Source organism: Hypanus sabinus, chromosome 7, assembly GCF_030144855.1.
Source record: "Hypanus sabinus isolate sHypSab1 chromosome 7, sHypSab1.hap1, whole genome shotgun sequence".
NCBI lineage: Eukaryota > Metazoa > Chordata > Chondrichthyes > Myliobatiformes > Dasyatidae > Hypanus > Hypanus sabinus.
The window spans coordinates 4,755,607-4,782,972 of record NC_082712.1 but is presented as its reverse complement, the minus strand read 5'-3'; the positions used below and the strand labels follow the sequence as shown (position 1 = coordinate 4,782,972).

Genomic DNA, 27,366 nt, shown 5'->3' with positions numbered 1-27,366 from the left:
CACACCAGTGGCTGTAGTTCATTAGGGTTTGAGGAAATTTGGTATGTCACCAAAGGCTAGTAAATTTCTACAGCTGTACCACATGGAGAATTCTAACTGGTTGCATCATCACCTCGTATACACGTGCTAATGCACAACATTGGAAAAACTGCAGAGGGTTGTTAGGTCAGCCAGCTACACCATCATAACCTCCCCATCGTCGAGGACGTCAACCAAAGGTGATGCCTCAAAAAGGCAGCATCCACCATGACCTTCACCAGCCAGAAACACTCAACATTCAATACTACCATCAGGGAGGACATACAGGAGTCCGAAGAGCCACAATCAATGTATTAGGAACAGATTCTTCCGTTTTGCCATCAGATTTCTGAACAGTATACGAATCCATGAGCACTAACCACTTGATTATTTAGCTCTTTTTAAACTATATATTTTTAATATTTTAAATTATATTTTATATTTTTCACCAAAATTTCAGGATGTCAGTGATAAACACAATTCCACACGTCCACAACATCCTTTTTCAACTGCCAGTATTGATACACCAAAGAATTTTTATTGTTTTAAAAAAAAAAGCAGGTACACTCATTCTTCAAAATAATACAATTCAAATTGAAAATTCTAGTAGCTTATCCAGTAAATGTGTAGATGGAGTGCTGAGTTACCAAACGCCCTCAGCAGCAGCTTCAGCCTTTCAGTTGATCTAAATCATCCCATTTTCTGTCGGCTAAATGAACTTCGATTATCTCGGCAAACAGGTGATTCTTCAAGAGCTTGTAGGCTAGTGGTAACAATTGCCGTACCACTTTGTGAAAATACTGCAAGAGATGAAAGTATCTTTGAGAAATAATTTAATCCTAACAAGTCAAAACAACTAAAGTCATTAGAACAGACAGAAGATAAAACTAAGTTTAAATAAAACTTAAAACACCCTCTTAAAAAGTTCAGAGTAAAAATATCAAAGTACATGAATGTCAGCATATAAAATTCTGACATTTTCTTACAGGCATATGTAATAAGTTGATCATTCATACTTAATAAGGTCAGTCAGTAAGATGAAAGAGTTGATCATGGACTTCAGGAAGGGTAAGACGAAGGAACACATACCAATCCTCATAGAGGGATCAGAAGTGGAGAGAGTGAGCAGTTTCAAGTTACTGGGTGTCAAGATCTTTGAGGATCTAATCAGGTCCCAACATTTAAATACAGTTATAAAGAAGTCAAGACAATGGCTAAACTTTATTAGGAGTTTGAAGTGATTTGGCATGTCAACAAATACACTCCAAAACTTCTATAGTTGTACCGTGGAGAGCATTCTGACAGGCTGCATCACTGTCTGGTGTGGAGGGGCTACTGCACAGGACCTAAAGAAGCTGCAGAAGGTTGTAAATCTAGTCAGCTCCATCTTGGGTACTAGTCTACGAAGTACCCAGGACATCTTCAGGGAGCGGCGTCCATTATTAAGGACCTCTAGCAACCAGGGCATGCCCTTTTCTCACTGTTACCATCAGGTAGGAGGTACAGAAGCCTGAAGGCACACACTCAGCGATTCGGGAACAACTTCTTCCCCTCTGCCATCTAATTCCTAAATGGATATCGAGTCTTTGGACACTACCTCACCTTTTAAAAAATATACAGTATTTCTGTTTTTGCATGTTTTTAAAAAAATCTATTCCATATGTATTTGATTTATTTGTTTAATTATTATTATTTTTCTGCTAGATTGTGTATTGCATTGAATAGCTGCTGCTGCTAAGTTAACAAATTTCACATCACATGCCGGTGATAATAAACCTGATTCTCAATTCACTAACCATAACAATCAATGAAAGACTATACCAACATGGCGGGCAGACCACCGGTGTACAAAAGGCAAATACAAATAAATAAATAAAGCAAGCAAGCAATAAATACAGAGAACATCAGATGAAGAGTCATTGAAAGTGAGTCAATAGGTTGTGGGAATAGTTCAGTGATCTGGCAAGTGAAATTATCCTCTCTGGTTCAAGAGCCTGATGACTGAAGGATAACTGTTCCTGAACCTGGTGGTGGGAGCCCTGAATCTCATTTATCTTCCCGATGGCAGCAGCAAGAAGAGAGCATAACCTGGGTGGTGGTGTGGTGGGGGTTCCCTGATGATGGGTGCTACTTTCCTGCGAAAATGCTCCGTGTGGATGTGCTCAGTGGTAGGGAGGTCTTTACCTGTGATGGACTGGGTGTATCCACTACTTTCTGCAGGATTTTCCCTTCAAGGGCATTGGTGTTTCCATACCAGGCAGCGATACAACCAGTGACATCCACAGATACTACACTATCATAGTTCTTAGCAGCACCAGCAATTGGAAGATCAGACTTCAATGCCTGCTGCTGTCTATAATGAATACATACGCTCTCCCTGTGACTCTGGTACTCCGGTTTCCTCCCGTATACCAAAGGCGTACAGGTAGGGTTAACGTTTTGTAAGTTGGGGTCATGCAATGTTGCTGCCAGAGGTGTGACAACACTTGTGGCTGCCCCCAGCAAAATCACAAATAGCACACTTCACTGTACGGTTCAATGTACATGTGACAAATAGCAGAATTAGGCCATTTGGCCAATCAAGTCTGCTGTGTCATTCAGTTGTGGCTGATCCTTTCTCTCCCTTCCTCAGCCCCACTCCACGGCCTTCTCTCCGTAACCTTTGATGGCAATCAAGAACCTATCAATCTCCGCTTTAGCTACACCCAATGACCAGCTGCCCATGCTAACAAATTCACCAACCTCCGGCTAAAGACATTTCTCTGCATCTGTTTGAAATGGACGTGTTGTATCCCTAGGATTACGGATAAAGCTGCAAACAGTTGTAAACTCAGCCAGCTCCATCATGGGCACCAGCCTTGAAGACACCCTCAAAAGGTAATGTCTCAAAAAGGCGGCATGCCTCTTTAAAGACCCCAGGATGAGCCCTCTTATTGCTCCCATCGAGGAGGCTGTACATCCTCCTCAAGATAAACACTCAATGCCTCAAAAACAGCTTCTTCCCCTCCACCAAATTTCTGAATGGACATTGAACCCATTACACTACCTTACACTATAACTTTTTATATATTGTATACATATTTCTTATTGGAATTTATCATTTATTTTTATATTACGTATTGCAATGTACTGCTGCCACAAAACAACAAATTTCATGACATTCACCAGTGATATTAAACCTGATTCTGATCTTAAGTCAGTCATTAAGAGCCACAATTGAAGAGTTCAATTCATCTGAAATAAGGCACTCTCCATTCAGTCTACCGTCAGTGCACCAGAAGGCAACTGTGGGTTGCAGGCTCATGTCCTGCAATTACGCTAGGTCTCACAAACATCTGATTAATGTCAAGTTTTCTCCCAGAGGGCCACGATCTTCTTGTAGGGTTTGGAGGTTTGTGTGCCTCAAGGATCTGGAATGATATGGCGGCTGAGTCAGGGCTTTACACTTTGGCTCTTGGCAGGGTCACCCATGCTGAGCAGATCAGAGTAGAGGCCAGACCAAGAGTGGTCCACCAGTCTTTCAGGTTCAGGGGTTCAGCTCAGGACCAACAATCCTGACCGGTCAAACTAAACTATCACAGAAACAGCAACAGAATTTGTTTCTACAGTGCCTATAGAAGTATTCACCCCCCCCCCCCCCACCGCCCCCGGAAGTTTTCATGTTTTATTGTTTTACAACAGTGAAGCACAGTGGATTTAATTTGGCTTTTTTGACACTGATCAACAGAAAATGATTTTCATGTCAAAGTGAAAATAGATCTCTACAAACTGATCAAAATTAATTCCACATATCAAACACAAAATAATTGATTGCACAAGTATTCGCCCCCTTTAATATGACACACCAAATCATCACTGGTGCAGCCAATTGGTTTTAGAAGTCACATAATTAAATGGAGATCACCTGTGTGCAGTCAAGGTGTTTGTTGTAAAAATACACCTAGATCTGTAAAGTCCAACTGCTGGCGAGTCAGTATCCTGGCAAAAACTACACCATGAAGACAAAAGAACACTCCAAGCAACTCCACGAAAAAGTTATTGAAAAGCACAAGTCAGGAGATGGTTACAAGAAAATGTCCAAGTCACTGAATATCACTTGGAGTACAGTTAAGTCAATCATCATGAAATGGAAAGAACATACCACAATTGTAAATCTGCCTAGATCAGCCAGTCCTCAAAAACTGAGTGACTGTGCAACAAGGAGACGAGTGAGGGAGGCCACCAAGAGACCTATGACAAGCCTCAGTGGTCAAAATTGGAGAAACTGCGCAAACAGCAACTATGGCCCAGGTGCTTGACCAGTCACAGCTTTATGGGAGAGTGGCAAAGAGAAAGCCACTGTTGAAGAAAACTCATGAAATCTTGGCTAGTTTGCCAGAAGGCATGTGGGAGACTGAAGTCAACTGGAAGAAGGTTCTATGATCTGATGAAGCCAAAATTGTGCTTTTTGGCTATCAGACTAAACGCTATGCTTGGCACAAGCCAAACGCTGCACATTATCAAAAACACACCATCCCTACTGTGAAGTATGGTGATGTCTGCATCATGCTGTGGGGTTGCTTCTCTGCACCAGGCCTTGGAATGCTTGTGAAGATAGAGAGTAAAATGAATGCAGCAAAATCCTAGAGGAAAACCTGATGCATTCTGCAAGAGAACCGCAACTTAGAGAAGATGTGTTCTGGAGCAAGAAATAACGCCCAGCACAAAGCCAACGCTACCTAGGAATGGCTTTTAAAAAAAAGTTAGTGTCCTGGAGTGGCCAAGTTAGAGTCCGGACCTCAATCCATTTGAAAATTTGTGGCTGGACTGAGGACTGTTCACTTACGATCCCCGTGCAATCTGACAGAGCTCGAGCAGTTTTGTAAAGAAGAATGGGGAAAAATTGCAGTCCAGATGTGCAAAGCTGATAAGAGACCGATCCACACAGACTCGAGGCTGTAATTGCTACCACAGGTGCCTCTGCTAAATACTGACTCGAAGGGGTTGAGTAATTATGCAATCAACTATTTTGTGTTTAATATATGTAATAAATTTAGGCCATTTTGTTTTCACTTTGACCTGAAAGTCTTTTCTGTTGATCAGTCAAAAAAGTAAAATTTAACATTGTAAACCAATAAAACATGAAAACTTCAAAGGGGGATGAATACTTTTTATAGGCTCTGTATGTGGCCAAGGACGGACACGAGATGGAGGCCCTTCATTGCTGTCCTAAACGCCAGAGGTGTAACGGGCAAATAATTAATAACAAGTTTACTTTGTGAAGTCCTGTTGCAGCAAAGACCGACATGCTAAACATTCCTTTAAGCATGTTTTCAGTATTTTGACTCTGTAATTGTGGGTTCGTTGTAATTCTGTTTTGAGCAGCTGGAAGTTGGAACCGAAGGCCTGTCCTGGGGTTGCAGACTGAACGTATGTGTGGGTGGGACGTAGGAACGGGGCTTGGTGCTTGTTACATTCTGTTGAGCATGGTGGACAGGCTACAGTATGATGTCAGGCATCAGAATGTGCGGTGTCATTTGCAGGCTGCCTCCCCAGCACACCCTCAGGTGCGTTGGTTGATGCAATTCTTGACACATTTTGATGCTCATGTTGTTAGGGCATATTCTGGAATTGGGGGTATATAGCAAACATTAACTTCAGCAACCAATCTTTAGACATGAACGTAGATTATCAATTAAGTTTAAAATCCAGTCCTGTTTCCCAGAGATGTGGAGTGTCCTGGAGGGAATTGAAAAATCACTCAGTGCCAATTAACATTCATCCTGGTTGCCTGGAGTGTGGCTATGAAAAAAGGTGTGAAAATGATATGGAATTGATAGGAAGCATTGCTGATACATTGTTAAATATAGAATTCCCTTGAACCTTTAGCACATAAAGATATTAGGTCGAACAGGCCTCTTCCTCCAAAAAGGTCTCAGCCTGCTGCTCGTTATGTTGAATAAACCACTTCTGTATTCACTAGCTTTAGTCTCTCGTATTACAACACGTAATAGATAAACTTGGATCTTAAGCCGAGCTAGATTCACAGATCAGATTTACACACACACACACCCACCCCTACTCACATGTGATCCGTAACAGAAGAGGTCAATCCCGAGTTCATATCCCATTCCGTAGTCACATTCATCATTTGCAAACTGAACGTATGTTATTATCTCTTGGATCGGAGCAAAAGCTTTGATCCTTGCTTCATCAGTTGGAGCTTCTACGATTGCCTTGCAGATCTTTCTCAAACTTCCTTTTCGTTTTGGAGGCAAACGGACACTGGTTACTGCTACGTGCTTACCTGTTGCAACTTTTCATGTCTATAGCGTAGGAGGCTGAGGAGTAATCTTATTAATTCTCAGGTCAAAGAGTGAATGGTCACAGTGTTTTCTCCAGGGTAACATATTTGAAGTAGAATAGGCTTGAAGTAGGGGACCCCAACCTGGAGTCCACGGACCCTGTCGCTAATGGTTGGAGTCCATAGCATAAGAGTTTGGGAACCCCTGGTTTAAAATGGGGGGGGGGGGGGGGGGGAGGGATTTAAAGGTGACTCCAGTGGCAAATTTATCCATGCAGAGGGTGTTGGTTATATGGAATGAGTTGCCAAAGGAAGAGGTTGAAGCTGGGACAAATACAATAATTAGGAGACATTTGGATAGGTACACAGGATAGAAATAGAAACCTACAGCATATTACAGGCCCTTCAGCCCACAATGTAACCTGCTCTAGAAACTGCCTAGAATTTCCCTAGCCCATAGCCCTCTATTTTTCTAAGCTGTATGTACCTATCTAAACTCTCTTAGAAGACCCCATTGTATCTGCCTCTACCACCATTGCTGGCAGTACACTCCACACACCCACCACTCTGTTAACCATTTCAGCCCTGGGAAAAAGCCTCTGACTATCCACACGATCAATGCCTCTCATCATCTTATACACCTCTATCAGGTCACCTCTCATTCTCCGTCACTCCAAGGAGAAAAGGCAAATTTCACTCAACCTGTTTTCATAAGACAAGCTCCCCAATCCAGGCCAACATCCTTGTAAATCTCCTGTGCACCCTATCACATCCACCTCTTTCCTGTAGTGAGGTGACCAGAACTAACCATAGTACTCCAGGTTAGGTCCAACTAATCTCTTATGTAGCTGTAACATTATCTGACAGCTCTTGAACTCAATCCCACGGTTGCTGAAGGCCATCATACCATATGCTTTCCGAACAATACTGTCAACCTGCACAGGAGCTTTCAGTGACCTGTGGTCATGGACTCCAACAGCTTGGTGATTCTCCATATTGCCAAGTGTCTTACCATTAATATATTATATTCTGTCTTCAGATTCAGAGAGGTATAGACCAATGCAAGCTAAAGAGACAAGCTCAGAGGCAACGTGATTGACATGGATGAGTTGGGGACTCCATGACTACAATGTTCCATTTCCCACTGAGAGTCTGAGGGTCTGGCACAGCCAGAGGTCATCCTGGACAAGGACTTGAATCATTGAGGCAAAGAAGATTATGGCCCAAGTGCAGCTAAATGGGATTAGTATAGATCAGGGATGGCCAACCTATGGCGCATTGGATGATTAGAAGTGGCACAATAAACAGTGGGAAAATGAGTTCTTATTTATAGTGGGTCCGTCAGGAAAACCGTTGTGCATTGTTTGTGAAAACACTTGCTCACAAAATAGAAGACATGATCTTAATAGATACTATAAAACACAACATCAGACTGAAATAGAAGGAAAACTAAAGCTAGTGTTTGGGTCTGAATACGGAAAGAATGTGTGATTAAGAAAAAGGAAGAAATCAGAATAGGACAAAATATATTTGTTAAAAGTCTCATTAAGGTAAGTAATGTTTATCTTGTTTTTACATTAAATCAATATATCATGTAAAATGCTAAATATGTCTATATTAACATTTTTACAAGAATTGAATGGGGGTACAGGAGTTGAATGGGGCATCTGAACTCGTGTGTGAAAAAATTGACACATGCAATGTAAAAGGTTGGCCACCCCGGTATAGACGGTCAATATCTCTGGAATGAAAGGAAAGCTCTGATCTTGTACTTAATAGTCCTCAGCATCTTTCTGAAGCACCATCACTATTACAGGAGATGTCCATGGACACTACATCATTCACAAGGATGCTGGAAATTCAAACAACACACACAAAATGCTGGTGGAACACAGCAGGCCAGGCAGCATCTGTAGGGAGAAGCACTGTCGCCGTTCTGGGCCGAGACCCTTCGTCAGGACTGTCAACACTACATCATTATTCCTTTTCTTTTGCACTATTTATTTTGTAATGTATAGTAATTTTGTGTATTCACGCAGTACTGCAACTGCAAAACAACATGTCATTCAATTCAGTGATAATCAACTTGATTTGGGGTTTGTGACAGTCTATGGTACAGGGAAGTGGGATTGATTCTAAAGTCAGCATAGACTGAATGGCTTTTTCAATCATACGAAAAATGACATTGGTAAATATTTAATTAAAGCTGAAGAATGAAGGGAAACAATAGGCTGAATTTCTGGTACATAGAGATTTAGACACAGAAGCAGAAATTAGGCCATTCAGCCCATCAAGTCTGCTCCACCATTCCATCATGGCTGATTTATTATCCCTCTCAACTCCAGTCTCCTGCCTTCTCCCATAACGCTCGACACCTTGACTAATCAAGAACCTACCACCTCCACTTTAAATATAATCGCTGACTTGGCATCCACTGCATCTGTGGCAATGAATTCCACAGATTCACCACCCTCTGGCTAACGAAATTCCTCCTCATCTCTGTTCGAAAGGACGTCCTTGTAACCCAGAGATTTCTATAAAGTAATAAGGAATTGAACTGGAATCATGAGAATGCTGAACTGGGTGAAAACTCGCAGGCTCCTGACTGAAGGACACATTATTACGATTTAATTTTAAACACCAGTTTTGAATCACAAGTTGCTGCAATTAATTTTTCAGCACATCACAGTGGGACCATTCTGGGTTCCTAATTCTTTTTCAGCATTTTTTTTTTTAAGTAACATCCCACAAGGGAATTAATTCATCAGAATTCAAAGTTAAGAAGCATGGTTAACTCAACCTCATTAACTCACCCATTAATTCACTAACTGCATGACGTTACACTGCATGTGCTGTTCTGACTGCCACTCTGGAACAGAACTATGTTATTCAGCCCATCAAATCTGCTCTGCCGTTCCATCATGGCAATTTATTTTCCCTCTCCTGCCTTCTTCCTGTAGTCTTTGACACTCTGACCATCAATCTCTGCTTTAAATATATCCGATGTCTTGGCTTCCATAGGCATTCGTGGCGATGAATTTCACAGATTTACTACCCTCTAACTAAAGAAATTTCCCCCTCATATCTGTTCTAAATGTCCTTGTATTCGGAGGCTGAGCCCTCTGGTCCTAGACTCTCCCAGTATTGGGAACATCCTCTCCACATCCACTCTCTCCAGGCCTTTCAATATTTGATAGGTTGCAGTGAGATTCCTCTCGTTCCTCCAAACTCCAGTGAGTTCAGGCTGAGAACCATCAAATATTTCTCATACATTAACCCTTTAATTTCAGGGGTTATTCTTGTAAACCTCATCTGGACCCTCTCCAATGCCAGCCCCTTTTATCTAACATAAGGGGCCCAAAACTGCTCACAATACCCCAAAGAGATGGTGGTAGAGGCAGATAACCAGGAACCTATCAATCTCTGCTTCAGATAGATCCAATGACCTGGCCTCCATCAGCACTTGTGGCAATGAATTCCAGATTCACCACCTGCAGGCTAAAGAAATTCCTCCCGATCTCGGTTCAAAAAGGGACGTACTTCTATCGAGGCTGTGTCCTCTGGTCCTCCTAGGTTCCCCCACTATAGGAAACATCTTCTCCATGTTTATGTGCTGTAGGACTGTTGCATTTCTTTTAAAATTACTCACAAAAGGAGATATATTAATACAAACATACCATCGGTCTCAGGAAGCTCTCTGTAACCCACGCCAGTTTTGTCCAGTGGGACCACCAAACCTGCACCATGGAATGTCTTGGTAACCACCTGGCAGTAAAGACACAAGACACTGCATTGTAATGATGTAAACACCTTAAACAAACCGCAACGCTCATCCAGAAATTTAAAGACATTTATCTACTGTACAAGTATCAACTGCTTTGACTTGGAACACAAAGCATTTTAATTTCAGAGAATTTTAAATTTAGCTATATCTAATAAATTATTCATTGATAAGGTAATGAGGAAAAGGGCTAAAAATGCCAGGATCTCCTGTGACCATGTGGGTTTCATCACTCGTTGAGCAGTTTGAAGTTCCTGGATGGCAGCCTCTATCCCAGGCCCAACATATTGATGCGTTTACAACGAAAGCATGCCAGTGGCTATGTTGCGTCAGGACTTTGAGTTGATTTGGCATGTCCCTGAAGGCTCGAGCTAATTTCAATAGATGTACTGTGGAGAGCATTCTAACTGGGGGCATCGCCGTCTGGTAGAGCAGAGCGACTACACAGGATCAGAAAAAAAGCTGCAGAGGGTTGTAATCTCAGCCAGCTCCATCATGGGCAAAACCTCCACAAGATCCTCAGAAGGCAGTGCCTCATTGAGGACAACTCCCCCCCCCCCCCCAAACCACCTAAGGCATGCCCCCTTCTCATTATTACCATCAAAGAGGATTACGGGAGTCTGAAGACACACACTCAACATTTTAGGAACAGCCTCTTCCCGACTGCCAAAAGATTTCTCAATGGCCAATGAACTCAAGAATGTTACCTTACTCTTTTTGTTTTCTTTTGAACTAATTTACATTGTAATTTATAGCATTTTCGTGCCTTGCACAATGCAGCTACTGCAAAACAGAAAAATTCCCAACAAACGTGAATGACAATAAACTTGACGGATTCATTGCACAGGGCCATCAAACAGTGGAGCAGAGTTAGGCCATTCGGCCTATTGAGTCTGCTATGCCATTCCATCATGGCTGATTTATTATTCCTCTCAACCCCTTTTCTCCGGCCTTCTCTCCATAACCTTCGACTCTCTGACTAATCAAGAACCGATCATCCTCTGCTTTAAATATAATCAATGCCTTGACCTCCACAGCCATCTGTGGCAATGAATTCCACAAATTCACCATTTTCTGGCTGAAGAAATTTCCATTGTAAATGGATGTAACTCTACTCTGAGGCTGTGCCTCTGGTTCTAGACTTGCCCACTATGAACTTCCTTTCCACATCCACACTATCCAGACCTTTCAATATTCAATAGGTTCAAATGAAATTGCCCCCCTATAGTTCTAAACTCCAGAGCCATCAAATGCTCCTCAATCATTAACCCTTTCATTCATAGAACCATTCTTGTGAACCTCCTCCGGACCCTTTCCAGTGCCTGAGATTCTGAGATAAGGGGCCCAAAACTGCTCACAATACTCCAAGCGAGGTCTGACCAATGCCTGATAAAGCCTTGGCATTACAACCTTGCTCTTATAATCTAATCCTTTTGAAATTAATGCTAATATTACTTTTGCCATCGACTCAACCTGCAAGTTAACCTTTAGGGAATCCTGCACGAGGACTCCCAAGTCCCTTTGCACCTCTGCTTATTGAATTTTCTCCCCATTTAGAAAATAGACCTCTCCTTTATTCCTTCTACCAAAGTGCATGACCACACACCTCCCTAGACTATATTCCATCTACCACTTCTTTACCCATTCTCCCAACCCAAGTTTACCGCAGGCTCATGGCTTCCTCAATCACCTGCCCCTCTATCAGTGTATGCTTATCATCCACAAACTTGGCCACAATGCTATCAATTCCTTCATCCAAAACATTGGCATAACGGGAAGAGAAATGGTCCCAATATCAACCCCTCCGGCACACCTCTAGTCGCCAGGCAGCCAATCTTCTATCCATCCTAGAATCTTCCCTGTAGTACCATGGGCTCTTATCCTCACCTGGTCAAAGGCCTTCGGAAATTCCAAATAAACAACATCCGCTGACTCTCTTCTCATTTCCTCAAAGAAATCCAACAGTTTGTCAGACAAGATTATCCCTCAAGGAAACCATGCTGACTTTGCCCTATTTTATCATGTGTCTCCAAGTGCCCCAAAACTCCAACATCTTACCAATCAGTGCAGTTAGACCAAGTGGCCTACAATTCCCTTTCTTTGCCCTCCCTCCCTCCCTCTTGAAGAATGAAGTGACATTTGCAATTTCCCTTTCCACTGGAAGCATTCCAGAATATAGTGACTGTTGAAAGATCATTACTAATGCCTCCACAGTCTCTTCAGCTATACTTTTTACAGGCACTGTAACTCCCATCAGGGTCTTTTTACCTTTGCAGTTTCTTAGCTCCACCTACCCATGACAATTCTACAAATCCCAATCCTACGTTACTCTTCTCAGGATTAGGTTTTGTTCCCCTCCCCCCAACAGAGCCAACCCACACCCTTTGGCTATCTGCCTGTCTTTTCAATATAATCTGCATCCTTGGACGTTACGTTCCCAATTATGATCTTCTTTCAGCCACGACACAGTGATGCCCACAATGTCATAACTGCCAGTCTGTAACTGCACTACAAGATCTGCCTTTTTCCTTCTACTGCATGTATTCAAATGCTATATCTTCAAGTCCTGTATTCATCACTTGCTTTGATTTTGCCCTCATGTTACATTTCAACTCATCCCACTCATGGCAATTTTGCCCTATCATCTGCCTGTCGCACTACATACTGCATTTAGTTGTATACCAGCTGCCCCATCTTCAGGCCTATCACACCAGTTCCCATCTCCCTACCAAATTACCGGTAGTCTAAACCCTCCCCAACAGGTCTAGCAACCTGCCTGCAAGGATATTGGTCCCCCTTGGGTTCAGGTGTAACCTGTCCCTTTTGTACAGGACACAACTCCCCCAGAAGAGATCCCAGTGATCCAGGAATCTGAAGCACTGCCCCTTGCATCAGTTCCTCAGCCGTGCATTCAGCTGTATCATCATTCTATTCCTGCCCTGACTAGCACGTAATCCAGAGATCACTACTGTTATGTTTTGTAACTCCAAAACATTAAACTAATTAAAAGGAGAACAGCCTGAAATGCGAGTGTAACTTAGTTTTCACTTTGAACGAGGAGCGCACTTATCATGTGGTGGTGTCATGATTTATGCAATTTACATATAACCGTAACAAATTATATAAACAAAGAATGCTTAATCAAACGATACATTTACAAGATTACTAGAATATTAAATAAACAACAACTACCTTGGAGGTCCTTCTCCTCAGCCTCATCCCTAATTCTCTACTCATTGCGCATGACTTTGTCCCCTTTTCTACCTGTCATTGACGCCAATGTGTATCACAACCTCTGGCTGCTCAACATCCCTCTAGAGCAGGGGTTCCCAACCTCTATGCCATGGACTAATACCATTAAGCAAGTGATCCACGGATCCCATGTGGGGAACCCCTGCTCTTGAGAATATTCTGCAGCCTTGAACCAGCACCTGCGAAACAAGTCAAGATCCTGGTGTCTTTTTCGCAGTCACAGACTCTCTTGGCCATCTCCCTGACTACCAAGTCTCCTATCACTGTCATACAACCTGTCTCTGCCTTTCCCCGCGGAGCCTCAGAGCGGAACTCGGTGCCACTGGCCTGGCTGCTGCTGCTGTGCCCTGACAGGCCATTCCTCTCAGCAGTGTCCAAAAGGGTGGACTTGTTGCTGAGGGAAATATCCACGGGGGAACCCTGCCCTGGGTGACAAACTGTTATCTCAAGCCTGCACTCTGGGTGTGACCACCTCAGTAAAAGACTTACCTATGAAGTTTTCAGCCTCCCAGATGGTCCCGAGTACACTGAACTCCAGCTCAAGGTCCTTGACCTTGTCAGGAGCTGAAGCTGGGTGGACTTCCTGCAGATGTAGTCATCAGGGAGACTATTAGCTACCCTGAAATCCCACATCTTACAGGAGGAGCATTCCATGCCTGAATCACCTTCCTGTCTACACTTGTTATACCGTTGGCTCGGACTCCCAAGCTCAAGTTCTACAATCACCCAAATGACTCACCTCGAGCAATTCCACAACCTTTGGACTCACTTTCCAAGACTCTACAACTCGTTCTCCGGATTATTTATCTACTATTATATTTTTCTTTTGTATTTGCACGTTGGTTGTTGTCAGTCTTTGTGTGCAGTTTTTCATTGATTTTATTGTGTTTCTTTGTATTAAATGTGAATGCCTGCAAGAAAACGATAGGGTAGTACGTGGTGATGTGTGTACTTTGATAATAAATTTACTTTGAACTTTGAATATATTCTACCTTGACAGTAATTTTCTAGCAGGCATTTGTAAGAAAATAAATACAATAGTATTTAAGAAAAACTATATTACATAAATATATATACACACACATAACCAATGTACAAGGTGGAGGAGTGAGTAGTGTTGAGGAAACAGAGAGCCTGCAGAGAGACTGAGATAGTTTAGGGGAATGGGCAAGGAAATGGCAAATGAAATACAATGTTGGAAAGTGTATGGTCATGCACTTCGGTGGAAGAAATAAACGGGCAGACTATTATTTAGATGGGGAGAGAATTGAAAAAGCAAAGATGCAAAGGGACTTGGGAGTCCTCATGCAAGATACCCTAAAGGTTAACCTCCAGGTTGAGTCGGTGGTGAAGAAGGCAAATGCAATGTTGGCATTCATTTCTAGAGGTATAGAATATAAGAGCAAGGATGTGATGTTGAGGCTCTATAAGGCACTTGTGAGACCACACTTGGAGTATTGTGTGCAGCTTTGGGCTCCTTATTTTAGAAAGGATATACTGACATTGGAGAGGGTTCGGAGATGATTCACTAGAATGATTCCAGGAATGAAACGGTTACTGTATGAGGAACGTCTGGCAGCTCTTGGGCTGTATTCCCCGGAGTTCAGGAGAATGAGGGGGAATCTCATAGAGACATTCTGAATGTTAAAAGGCCTGAACAGATTAGATATGGCAAAGTTATTTCCCACGGTAGGGGATTCTAGGACAAGAGGGCATGACTTCAGGATTAAAGGACGTCCATTTAGAACAGAGATGCAGAGAAATTACTTTAGTCAGAGGGTGGTAAATCTGTGGAAATTGTTGCCACGAGTGGCTGTGGAGGCCAAGTCACTGGGTGTATTTAAGGCAGAGAAAGATAGGTTCTTGATTTGGCAGGGCATTAAAGGGTATGGGGTGAAAGCAGGGGAGTGGGGATGACTGGAAGAATTGGATCAGCCCATGATTGAATAGCGGAACAGGCTTGATGGGTCGAATGGCCTACTTCTGCTCCATCTTTAAGACAACAAGTTGTGCTAATAAAAAACAAAAAATGTTGAGAACATGAGTTGTAGAGGCCTTGAAAGTGAGTTTATAGGTTGTGGAGTCAATTGAGTGTAGGGGTGAGTGAAGTTATCCACGCTGGTTCAGGAGCCGGATGGTTGAGGGGTAATAACTGTTCCTGATCGTGGTGGTGTGGGACCCAAGGCTCCTGTACCATGATAAGAGAACATGGCCTGGATGTTTTGGTCCTTATCCATCTAAGCCTTTTCCTAAGGAGAGCAGAAGTAGAGAGAGTTCGTGGGTTCATTGTCCATTCAGATATCTGTTGGCAGAGGTGAAGAAGCTGTTCCTGTGAGGGTGTGTCTGCAGGCTGCTGTACCTCCTCCCTGATGGTAGCAACGAGCAGACAGCATGTCCTGGGTGCTGGAGGTCCTTACTGATAGATGCCGCCCTTTTGAAGATCTCTTCAATAGTATGGACGTTAGTGCCCACGATGGAGCTGGCGACCACTCTCTGGATGAAAAATTTGCCCCTCAGGTTCCTCTTCAAACTCTCCCCTATGCCCTGTAGTTCTTGATTCCCCAATCCTGGAAGAAATTCTTTGAGCGTTCACCCTCTCTAATGCCCTTTTATTATTCAAAACATCTCTAGATCACCCCTCATTCTCCTGCGTTCCTGCAAACAAGTCCCAAACTACTTGACTTATGTCTGTAATTCCTTCAGCTCTGTCAACATCCTCATAAACCTCGATCTAAATCTCTCACGAATGAATTGTTCTGTTCCTTACAATTTATGCACTTTATTTATGCGTAATTTATCTGTAGATTTTGTCCTTACTTTCATAAGTTATTGAGTGTTATGTGTACTACTGTGCTGGTTTGGAGAAATGTCTCGTTTGACATAGTGTGAGTGAGTGAGTGTTTTTTTTAATATATAAAATATTGTATATAGTTAAATGACAATAACTTGGCTTGACTAAGCAACGGTATATTGCTCATCTGTTTGACTCCAGTAAAAGTTGCAAGAAGTTTAAACTCAAGCGTCACGTTAATTAAATTCTGAGGCAGCTCTGGACACAAAACTTACCTTCCTGTCCCTGGCCTTCATTCCTTGCGTTCTTTGGTCTAGTGAATAATTTAATTTCTTCGCTACCGCTGTTAATTTGGTCTCAAGCTCTTTCAGCACACTGCTCTGTCGTTTATTACTTAATTCCTTTAGTCTTCTACTTAAAAGCAGGCTGAAAAAATGAAAATAGAAGTGACAGGATGCGCAGGGAAAGCAGCTCAACTCAGGAACATGTCACTAGAATTTCTGCACTTCCCCCACCTGCCTTGCACAATAGGCAAAGCCACCTGAACTCAGTGGCCACTTTATTAGGTACACTTGGGCATTACTGCAAATATCTAATCAGCCAATCACGTGGCAGCATAAAAGCACACAGACATGGTCAAGAGGTTCAGTTGTTGTTCAGCCCAAATATCAGAATGGGGAAGAAATGTGATCTAAGTGACTTTGACCGTGGAATGAAGCCAGACCAGTGCGGGGGGTGGGGGGGGGGGGTGAATATCTCAATCTGCTTATCTCCTGGGATTTTCACAGCCTTTCTCTAGCGTTTACAGAGAGTGGTGCAAAAGCCAAAAACGATACATGCAATGAGCATCAGTTCTGTGGGCGCAAATGTCCTGTTAATGAGTGGTCAGAGAAGACTGAACACAGGTGTTGTGCAAAGGACCTTCCTGTTGTTTCTACCATGGCATCTCTCTCTGGAGATCCAGCCCGTAACCAAATCTCTGGACTAGGAACAGACAAAGAACCCTAAGTGACTAGTATGTACCAACAGGTTCTAGGGCAGATTCTATCCCGCAGTTACAAGGCTCTAACTGGGTTTCATTCACACAGCACACATGCATGTGGCCACACATGCGAACCTGCGGAGAGTTGTGGACACAGATCAGCACAGCAGAAATCAGCACCCACCACCCCCCAGGATTCTGTCTAAACTTGTCTCTGCCTCAGTAAAGCAGTCTACGTAATCAAGGACCCCATACATCCTCTTCTCCCCCCTTCCATCAGGCAGAAGATAAAAAAGCTTGAAAGCACATAACACCAGGCTCAAGGACAGCTCCCACCCCATTGCTGGAAGATTATTGAATGGTTCCCCTAGTGCCTAATACAATAAGATTGATTCTTGACCTCACAGTCCACCTCGTTATGGCCTTGCAGCTTATTGTCTGCCTGCACTGAACTTTATAAAGCAAACAGTATTATGAAGGACCCCACACACCCCTTGTACAATCTCTTCTCCCTCCTGCTGTCTAGGAAATGGCACCGAAGCATTCAGGCTCTCACGACCAAACTATGTAACAGTTTCCTCCCCCAAGCTATCAGACTCCTCAATACCCAGAGTCTAGACTGACACCAACTTATTTACCATGCCTGTTGTCTTGTTTATTATTTATTGAAATACCTGCGGGGAAAGGCAGAGACAGGTTGTATGACAGTGTTGGGAGACTTGGTAGTTAGGGAGATGGCCAAGAGAGTCTGCGACTGCGAAAATGCCTGTTTTGTGCACTTTATGCAGTCCTGGGTAGGTCTGTAATCTAGTGTAGTTTTTTTTTCTGTGTTGTTTTTATGTAGTTCAGTGTAGTTTTTGCGCTGTTTCATGTAGCACCATGGTCCTGAAAAACATTGTCTCGTTTTTACTGTGTACTGTACCAGCAGTTATGGTCAAAATGACAATAAAAAGTGACTTGACTTTCTCTATTTGTGTAACACTTTATTCTTCATTCTGTTATTGTTTTCCTTTGTACGACCCCAATGTACTGATATGATGAAATGATCTGTATTGAATGCATGTAAAGCGAAGTTTTTCACTGTACCTCGGTACACCTGACAATAATAAACTAATTTAACAATTACCCCACAATAGGGAATTACGCCACTCTTTCTAAGAGTGAGAAAGTACTGGGAAACAGGTCATGCAAAAAAATTCAATGGAAAGAATGCTCCGAGCCAAGACCCTTCATCAGGACCTTCACCTGCCTGAAGCATCAAGTGTTTATTCTCCTCCAGGGATCCTGCCTCACCTGCTGATCCAGCATTCTATGTGCACTGTTCAACGTTTCCAGCAGCTGCAGAATCTTTTGTGCTTATGCAATCTCTTCCTATTTCGTAACCTCTCGCTCAACTCTCAACTTAACCACAGAAACAGCCTCTTGTCCATGACTACCGGAGCTAGTCCCATTTGCCTGAATTTGACACACCCCATACCCCGGAGAGGATTCTAACCGGTTGCATCACTGTCTGGCATGGAGGGGCCACTGCACAGGATCAGGAAAAAGCTGCAGACAATTGTAAAATCAGCCAGCTCCACCAGCCAGGCCATGCCTTTTTCTCAAGGTGGTGGTACAGGACCCCGAGAAACACACACACGTTTAAGGAACAGCTCCTTCCCTCCACCATCAGACTTCTGAAAGGACAGTGAACCTCACCATTTTTTTGCTCTCTTTTTGCACTGCTAATCTGATTTTTATTTCTTATTGCAATTCATAGTTTTTAAAAATATGAATTGCAATGTACTGCTGCCACAAAACAAAACTTCACGACATATGCCAGTGATACTAAACATGATTCTGATTCATACCCCTCGAGGCCTTGCCGCCAATGTCCCTGTCCCTGTCTATTAAACATTATAATTTCCCCCTTCTTCTGGCAGCTCATTCCACGTACCCACCAACCGGAATAGAAAAGGTTTCTCCTCAGCTCCCTTTTAAATATTTTTCCTCTCTCCCACGGCCACTAGTTTTTGACTCTTAGCCTGTGAAAATGACCGGCCACTCTACTCTCCTCACGCTTTTCTGTACTTCTGCTTTTCTGCCCCTCAGTCTCCAACATTCTGGGGAAAACCATCCAAACGTTCCGAGTGTCTCCTTCCAACACAAACCCTCCCGTGAATCTCTCCTGCACTCTTTTCATCTGACTGGCACCCTTCCTACAGCTGGGTGAGCAGAGTGGTGCTAAATATTCCAAGAACAAGTTTTATCAAACTACTTCCAAAAATTAGCAAAAGCACACCAGCTGTTAGTTTGAATACCACTGGAGTACTTTGGGAAGCGAGTCCAACAATCTGTGGTGAAGCCAAGTATGGCCTCCAGCTGACAAAGCCACGAGCTCCGGAATTTCTACCCGAAACCAATCCTTCTTTTAAATAGCTCCTTAAAACCTACTTTGATGGCCAAATGTTTGACATCTGTCTTAGAATCCTGTGGTTCAGCACCGACTACATCCTTTGGGAAATACTTGGGAATATTTTTACCTGTTTAACAGCGCTAGTTGCTGTGCATTGCTCAAAATCTAAATGGAACTTTGGATACGGCTGTGTATTGCTCCATTACTAAACCGGAGAAGCTTAATGACCCGGGGGACATGGGTTCAAATCCCACCACTGGACAACTTGAGGCCAAACTCAGTTATCAAGGATGGATAATACCTGGTGCCAGTTTAGATGACAATGAAACAAGTGGAGATTATGGAAACAAAAATTCTAATGGACAGATTAATCTACTTTTGGCAAAAAGGAATAATCAAAGATAGTCAGCATGGCTCTGTTCGGGGAAGACCTCGTTTGATCAATTTGATGGAATTTGTCGAAGTGCATCAATGAGGGAAGTGCAGTTAATGGAACGTACGTGGATTTCAGTGAGAAGAAATTCAGTATGATTCCAGTCCAGTTGAGGGGTCCCTCCCCAGATAAGACATAGGAGCAGGAGTAAGCCAAGTCAGTGGGTATATTTAAAGTGGAGGTTGACAGGTTCTTGATTCGTCAGGGTGTCGAAGATTATGGGGAGAAGACAGGAGAATGGGGTTGAACGTAATGGAATGGTGAGCAGACTCAATGGGCTGAATGTTCTAATTCTCCTATGTCTAATGGTCTTGTTAGTGGGTGAAATGGGCATTTAGTGATACTGATGTTTTCACAGCCTCCCTCACTGAAAACAGTGTTTTATTTAATTAGTGAGATTTGAAACCTCAGCTCCCGTGGTGGGGTTTGCACTCACCTCTGGCTCCTTCACCCAGGCTTTGGATACGTAACAGCTGGTCTGGCAACTGTGTTGTGCCTCAGCTTTCACTGCAGAAACAAGCGTACTTACTTAATAGAGCAGAACAGATTGTCCCCCATCTGGACCAACGAGCAACCTTTCTTAGCCTCGCTGGCAGCCACGAACACCGGCAGCTCATCTGGAGAGTCCCTGCAGTGGATACAACACACCAGAGTATGAAGTCTGTCCACTTCTTTGACTCATGCCTTCTTTGTGTTACTATCATCGGGGGGAGGAGACCTACTCCGTTTTAGGAACAACTTCTTCCCTTCTGACACCAGATCTCTGAATGGTCCACAAACCCATGAATGGGGATGGCAAATCTGCAAAGCAGTTAGCTTAGATCTTTACTGATCTGGGTTCAAGTCCCACCACCATCTGTAAGGAGTTTGTACTTCTCCCCACAACCACGTGGGTTTTCACTGGGTTCTCCAGTTTCCTCCCACATTCCAAGGACGTATGGGTTTGTAAGCACGGAATGAACTGCCATCATGTGGTAGTGGAGGTGGATTCATTAGGGACATTTAAGAGATTCTTGGAATAGAGGGAGATCCATTTAGAACGGGGATGAGGAGGGGTTTCTTTAGCCAGAGCAGTGAATCTGTGGAATTCATTGCCACAGACGGCTGTGGAGGCCAAGTCATTGGGTACATTTAAAGCAGAGCTTGATAGGTTCTTGGTGAGTCAGGGTGCAAGAGCTTACGGGGAATGGGGTTGAGGGAGATAATAAATCAGCCACGATAGAGTGCTGGAGCAGACCGGATGGGCTGAATTGACTAACTCTGCTTCTGTGTCTTACTGTCTCAGCTCTCCATCTTCATTCAACCATGTGCTTATAGTCATAGAAAAGTACTGCACACAAACAGGCCCTTCGGTCCATCTAGTCCATGCCAAACCATTTAAACTGCCGACACCCAGCAGGACCATAGCCCTCCATACACCTCTTATACGTGTAACTGTCCAAACTTCTCCGCGGGAGGGCAGGGCTGGATTGATCTTTGAGCGGGTCAGCACAACTTCGCAGGACAAAGGGCCGTACTGTTCCATGTTCTACGATTAGTGTGAAAGTGTGGCTGATGATTAGCAGACTCAGTGGGTCACAGGGCCAGTTATACCTGCCCAATCTCTCCACAACTACAAAATGGGTCACCATCACTGTCAGGCAGAAAGCAGGCACAAGGACAGCTTCAATCCCACTACTGGCAGTCCCTCAGTACACGATGGATTCTTGACCTCACAATCTACCTCGTTGTGGCCTTACAGCTTATTGTCTGCCTGCACCGCACATCCTCTGTAACTGTAACACTTTATTATTGTTTTTCTTTTCTATCGCACTACTTCAGGGCCCTGGTATGACAGTGATCTGAATGGATGGCATGTAAAACAGGTTTTTACTGTACCCCAGAATATGTGACACTTTTCACTGTATGTTCCGATGTTCATGTGACAAATAAAGCTAATCTTTATCATTTTCATTTTTATGAACCTCATCATTCATCTTTTGTGCTTTTTTTTTAAAACTCAAAAAGCATACATACTGAATTTATTTATTTTAGAGATACAGCACAAGACAACAGGCCTTCCGGCCCAAAGAACCTGCTTCACTCAATTACAACCGTGTGACTAATTACCCTACTAACATGCACCTCTTTGGATTGTGGCAGGAAACCCACGCGGTCACGGGGAGAACGTCCAAAATCCTCACAGGCAGTGGCGGGAATTGAACCCAGGTTTCCGCACTGCAAAGCGTGATGCTAACCGCTACACTACCATACCGCCCAAATATGGTAATAATAAACTAATTTACCAAATATGATCTCGTGAGCACACTCTGTTTTCCGTTTCTTTATCCCAATTTTGCGTTTATTTAGCAACCATGTGGGTCTATATTTGAGACCCGACCACACCTGTGAATGTAACACTATTCCCAAACCACCAAAGCCCCCCCTGGACAAAGCCTCTGGCCCCATTACCTGAAATAACCAAAGTGATACTGAGTTCCAGTGTCTCCAGCGATGACAGTCTGAAATTCCGGCGGGTCGTAGAAATACCTCCAATGCAACAAGTAATTTGGCTCCGGGTTACTCGTAACTTTGTGCTTCCCTGCCAGAATATCGTAAGGCCCAACAAGCTGCAGTCCAAGACTTGAAGACAGTGCCTCTGGTTGAAGAAATAAAAGTAAATGGAAGCACCAGTTCTGGGTGGAGGTCCAGAATGAATCCATATCTGCTCTACTTTGTTAGTTTTCCAAAGCAATCTGTTGACAAACTTCAACTCATTCAGAACAGCTCTGCCAGACTTTAAACGAAAACCAAGATGAGGAGCATGTCACTCACGAGCTAACTACATTGCATTGGCTTCCTGCGTACTTTAGAATTGATTTTAAAGTTCTCGTACTTATTTTCAAGCTTTCAGTGATCTGGGACCAGAGTACATCACAGAATAGTTTTTGTTTTATAACCCTGCTCGAGCTCTCAGATCTTCTTCTGCCAGACTCTTAAATTCAAACAATCTTCCTCAAAAGATAATTGGCTGGTCAGCTATTTCGAACCACATTCCTAAACTATGGAACTCGGTATGTAAAGCCTTCAGGGATGCAGATACAGTTGACACCTGTAAACATCAGTTCAAAACCCATTTATTTAACTTTGCTTTTAACTAACATCTTTTGGTATTTTATTTTCAATGTTATTGTTATTTTATTTTGGCACTTCATCCCATTGAACTACACTGTCTGTATGAGAAGCTCTCCATAAATAAGTTATTATTAATAATATTTTGTCACCTGGAGTTAGTAAGAGGATGTCCTCACAGAGATGCACAAAAACCTCACTGTGTAGCCCCTCCATCAATAGACATGCAACAGAATGATCCCTGGGAATGAGGGATGGGTGGGGCATAAGGAAACGGGGACTTACCACAGGGATTCCCTGGATTCAGCTCCTCGCAGAACTGCCAGAAGTGGTAGAAGTCCTCGGGCATCGGCAGCTTGTAGAGACTCTGAAGCTCCTGCCGCACGTCTTCAGGAACGTCAGAGTTCTCTCCTCTGTTCCTCTTCCCGTCATCCACTGCATTCTTTGTCTGGGGGGGGGGGGGGAAGTGCAGGAACACAATGAGAAAAAGTATGGAGGTGCTTGGACACAATTGAAAGCAGAGAATGACTCCCTAATAGATCCAAACCCAGGATCCGTTGATTATCCCAACCCTCCTAAACCCGGATCTGTTGTTCGTGTTCCCTCACGATGCAAGAGGCTCAATAATCTCCCTCGGCATAACCTTTGTTTCTTACAGTCTACCTGCACCACACTACCTCTGTAGCCTGATACTACCACAATGCATTGCTGCAATGACTTGCTCAGCTACGAACAGCTTGAAAGACAAGTTCTTCCACTGTATCTTAGTATACATGTCAATAATGGAACAGTTAACCGACTTATTGTTATGTACGCCTGCAATTAAATTACTTGTTCATGTGAAACTCACATAGTGAACAGCACTTTCCTCTGGGCGTGTGGGTTTCCTCCGGGTGCTCCGGTTTCCTCCCACAGTCCAAAGGCGTACAGATTAGTAGTTTAATTGGTCATCGTAAACCGTCTTGCGATTAGGCTAGTGTTAAATAAGTGGGTTGCTGGGCAGTGCGACTTATTGGGCCAGAAGGGCCATTCCACATTGTATCTCCAAATAAGTAACAAATAATTAACAAAATAGTGGCAAGCGTAAAACAACAGTGGTGCAAAACTCGTATGTGAAAAGAAATGCTGAAGTGACAATAACAGAATAATGGAGAATTCAAAGTTCAAATACAACCCTGAGATACAGTTAGGTTTCAGAGAACATGGCCGGACCACAGAGGAAGAGGCCCAGTGAATCCATGCAGACCCTCAGAGAAATCCCATAAATCCCAATCCACCCTCCCTGTCCACCAGAGGCTCTTCACTACCACCCCCCCCCCCACCTCCATCTTCACAGTGCTTTACTTCAGGAAGGCTGAAGGGGACTGAATGGATAACCAGGAGCAGAAAGCAGGCAGTTGATGGAAATTGAGAGGTTTTTCAATAGACGTTTGATCAGGGAGGGATAGGAATATAGTTGATAGGTTTTTGATTAGGCATGGTATCAGAGGTTGTTTGGGGAGAAGGCAGGTGACTGGGGTTGAGAGGAATGATAAATCAACCATGATCAAATGGAGAGCAGGCTCAATAGGGTGAATGGCCTGATTCTGCCCCATGTCTTACGTTACACAGCAGGGCATTTAGTTGTCTTATGACACAAATGGACACATTTAATACAAACATCATCATGGCTCAAATGGCCCGTCCAGACCTGTACTGTTGTGCTTGACCTGGTGACAGGGATATTTGCCACCCCGGCCATTCCCTCTCCCCGTTCGAAAGGCTGGACGTCCAGACTTATTTCTGTCAGAATCCTGAACCAGCCCCGTCCCGGAGGTGCAGCCACGTTCACAGACCCCTACCTCACTCCAGCATTTCCTTTTGCGCGTTTTGCACCGTTACACCGCGAGTTTCAGGCCAGCAAAGAAATTCGTTGTACCCTGGCGTATATGACAATAAACTATTTTATCCCCTGATGCAAACTTCACCGTTGTGGCCCAATCTTCCTGACCTACTGAATATTTCCAGTTTTTATTGTAGATTTCCAAAATAGACGGATGGCCAACAATGACGTTAAACAGAAGGCTGTTAATGATTAACAGTTGTCTTTTTTTCACGCAATTTGCCCTCAGCCTGCGCACAATATTTACAAACCGCATCGCTCGGAGAGACGAGGCCCTGCGACCCATGTATCAAAAGATGCAGCTCCGTCCCGGGACATAATGTCGCAATAAACAATCTCGATCCTGGCTACAATGTAACCCCGTTTCCCCCATTCACTCCCGGTACCTCCGAGCTCCTGCTGCCCGCTTTCCGTTTCCCTCGCCCCGCCATCACAAGCAACTTCAACCGCGCTGTAAATAATGGTCCGGCAGCCAGCTCCGCCACAGGGACAAGAAGCCAGCCGGTTCCCTCCGTCACAGGGACAAATCAGTCAGTTCCTGCCATCTCCGCGGGAGCAAACCAGCCTATCAGCTAGCTCCGCCACAGGGACAAGAAGCCAGCCGGTTCCCTCCGTCACAGGGACAAATCAGTCAGTTCCTGCCATCTCCGCGGGAGCAAACCAGCCTATCAGCTAGCTCCGCCACAGGGACAAGAAGCCAGCCGGTTCCCTCCGTCACAGGGACAAATCAGTCAGTTCCTGCCATCTCCGCGGGAGCAAACCAGCCTATCAGCTAGCTCCGCCACAGGGACAAATCAGGCAGCTCCCGTCATTTCCCTCCACCACGGGACCAAGTTAGCCAGTCAGCCAGCTCCCTCCGCCAGGGGACCAAACCAGCCAGTCAGCTCCCTCCGCCTTGAGGACACCAGCCAATCAGCTCCCTCCAATCAATCGTTCGCTCCGACATCAGACTTCAACGGCCAATCCGCCGCCACACGAATCAACGCGACCGACCTGTCATCTAAGCCAATCGGATAACAAAATCACAAGAACCAATCAGACAACAGCGCAGCCGGGTTGGTTGCCACATGAGCCAATCAGTTAGCGGTCTAAATTACTCGCTCAGGATGAGCTTTGAGGTACAAAATTGACTGTTGTGATATAAATGTCATTTCTGTAGCTTTACAAGTGTAACAAAATTAAATTGACTTTAAAGTAGGCTGTAGCAGATTCAAGGAGGCAATTAGAACTACCAGCTGTGTTTTGCAGGGCAATGTGAGAGGTGAACTCGCAAACACCGACTGAGCTCACTATAATCGGCTGAGCGCTTTATTTATGAGAACTTACACTGGTAATGGCAAGCTGTTAAGCATTGATTTGGTGTGAGTTTACAAAGTAGTTTTACATATTTGTGAAGAATTTTGATAGCACAATGTAAAAATGTTTCGACTTGACCCTGATTGTGTGTTCTTCACAATGTCTTGTTTTCAGTGTGTAATCTCTGAATGCCTTTGCACAGACACACTTGTCTAAAACTTGTTTTAATAAAGTTCATGACAACCATGGTATATTCATTCAGATGCACTGATGAGTGCTTGAACACGGCCCAGGCCACCGACTCGAAGCAATCCCATAGTCGCTCCCGTGACGACCTTTTTGTCGTCCTTATCTCGGGAGCTTTGCGCACTCGCCTCTATCTGTATGCGGGCAGGAGAAGGACAGCCAAGTGATCCAATTTACTGGAATGCAATCCGGGCGTGGAATGGTAGGCATTCCTTGTTTAAATATGACAGTGGTCCAGTGTGATGGGACACCTCGTGCTACAGGGTATATGCTGGCTGTAATTAGGCAAGGTTTTCTTCAAATGTGCCTGATTGAAGTCCGTGACTATGATTTGAAATGTGTTGGGATGGACTGTCTCTTGTTTGGAGACAGCATCATGCAGTGTCTCAAGCGCTTGATTATAGTTGGCTGCTGGTGGTTAGGATTATGGAAGAGAACTCCCTGGGTAGATTGAATGGATGGCATTTGATCCTTGGGTTCAGTAAAACTGCCACATTGGAGCACCACCGAGAGTTTAACGTGAAACATACACCTCTACATTTTGCCTATTCCGAATCAGCAGTTCAACCCATACGCTAAATCGAGAAGCCTTCTGGTCTGATCGCTGTATCTGACGTGACTGCAGAAAGCCATGTCTCACTCAGACATAGACTGTAACAATTCCTCATTTCTCTCCAAAGTAGCAATCTTGCCTTCAAGTTCTCAGTCTTGTTCTCTAGTGACTGCACATTTGCTAACAAGATGCTGTGTAGAGGGAGGGGGAATCGGACATCTACAAAGTTTATTCTATGTCATTAGGGGATATGAAGTGAAGAGGGTGGTCAGTAACTTGAAATTCCTTGGCGTTATCATATCAGAGGATCTGGCCTGGGACCAGCATATGTGCCATCACAAAG

General features: G+C 43.9%; 1 protein-coding gene across 2 annotated transcripts; it reads right to left on the bottom strand.

Moving 5' to 3' along the window:
- Positions 1-519: 519 nt before the first annotated feature.
- On the bottom strand, positions 520-25,735 carry LOC132396513 (histone PARylation factor 1). 2 transcript variants are annotated; one of them, XM_059974099.1, is made up of 8 exons: positions 25,315-25,732; positions 23,332-23,494; positions 22,387-22,573; positions 20,465-20,563; positions 16,401-16,551; positions 9,979-10,066; positions 6,084-6,256; positions 520-818 (listed from the first exon to the last, which is right to left on the bottom strand). In XM_059974099.1, the coding sequence occupies exons 1-8, from the start codon at positions 25,357-25,359 to the stop codon at positions 687-689; spliced, it is 1,038 nt and encodes a 345-aa protein (XP_059830082.1). In that variant the 5' UTR covers positions 25,360-25,732; the 3' UTR covers positions 520-686. The 2 variants fall into 2 exon arrangements, with proteins under 2 accessions (XP_059830082.1, XP_059830083.1); XM_059974100.1 differs by lacking the exon at positions 6,084-6,256 and having other exon boundaries at positions 25,315-25,735.
- Positions 25,736-27,366: the final 1,631 nt, after the last annotated feature.

Bases quoted from the DNA above. Each gene is read 5' to 3' on its own strand.
- LOC132396513 (XM_059974099.1), bottom strand. From the start codon at position 25,359: ATGGCGGGGCGAGGGAAACGGAAAGCGGGCAGCAGGAGCTCGGAG. The intron at 23,495-25,314 runs GTACCGGGAGTG...CCCCCCCCCCAG, and splicing joins CGGGCAGCAGGAGCTCGGAG to ACAAAGAATGCAGTGGATGA. The intron at 10,067-16,400 runs GTAAGTTTTGTG...CTTTACTGCCAG, and splicing joins TGAAGGCCAGGGACAGGAAG to GTGGTTACCAAGACATTCCA.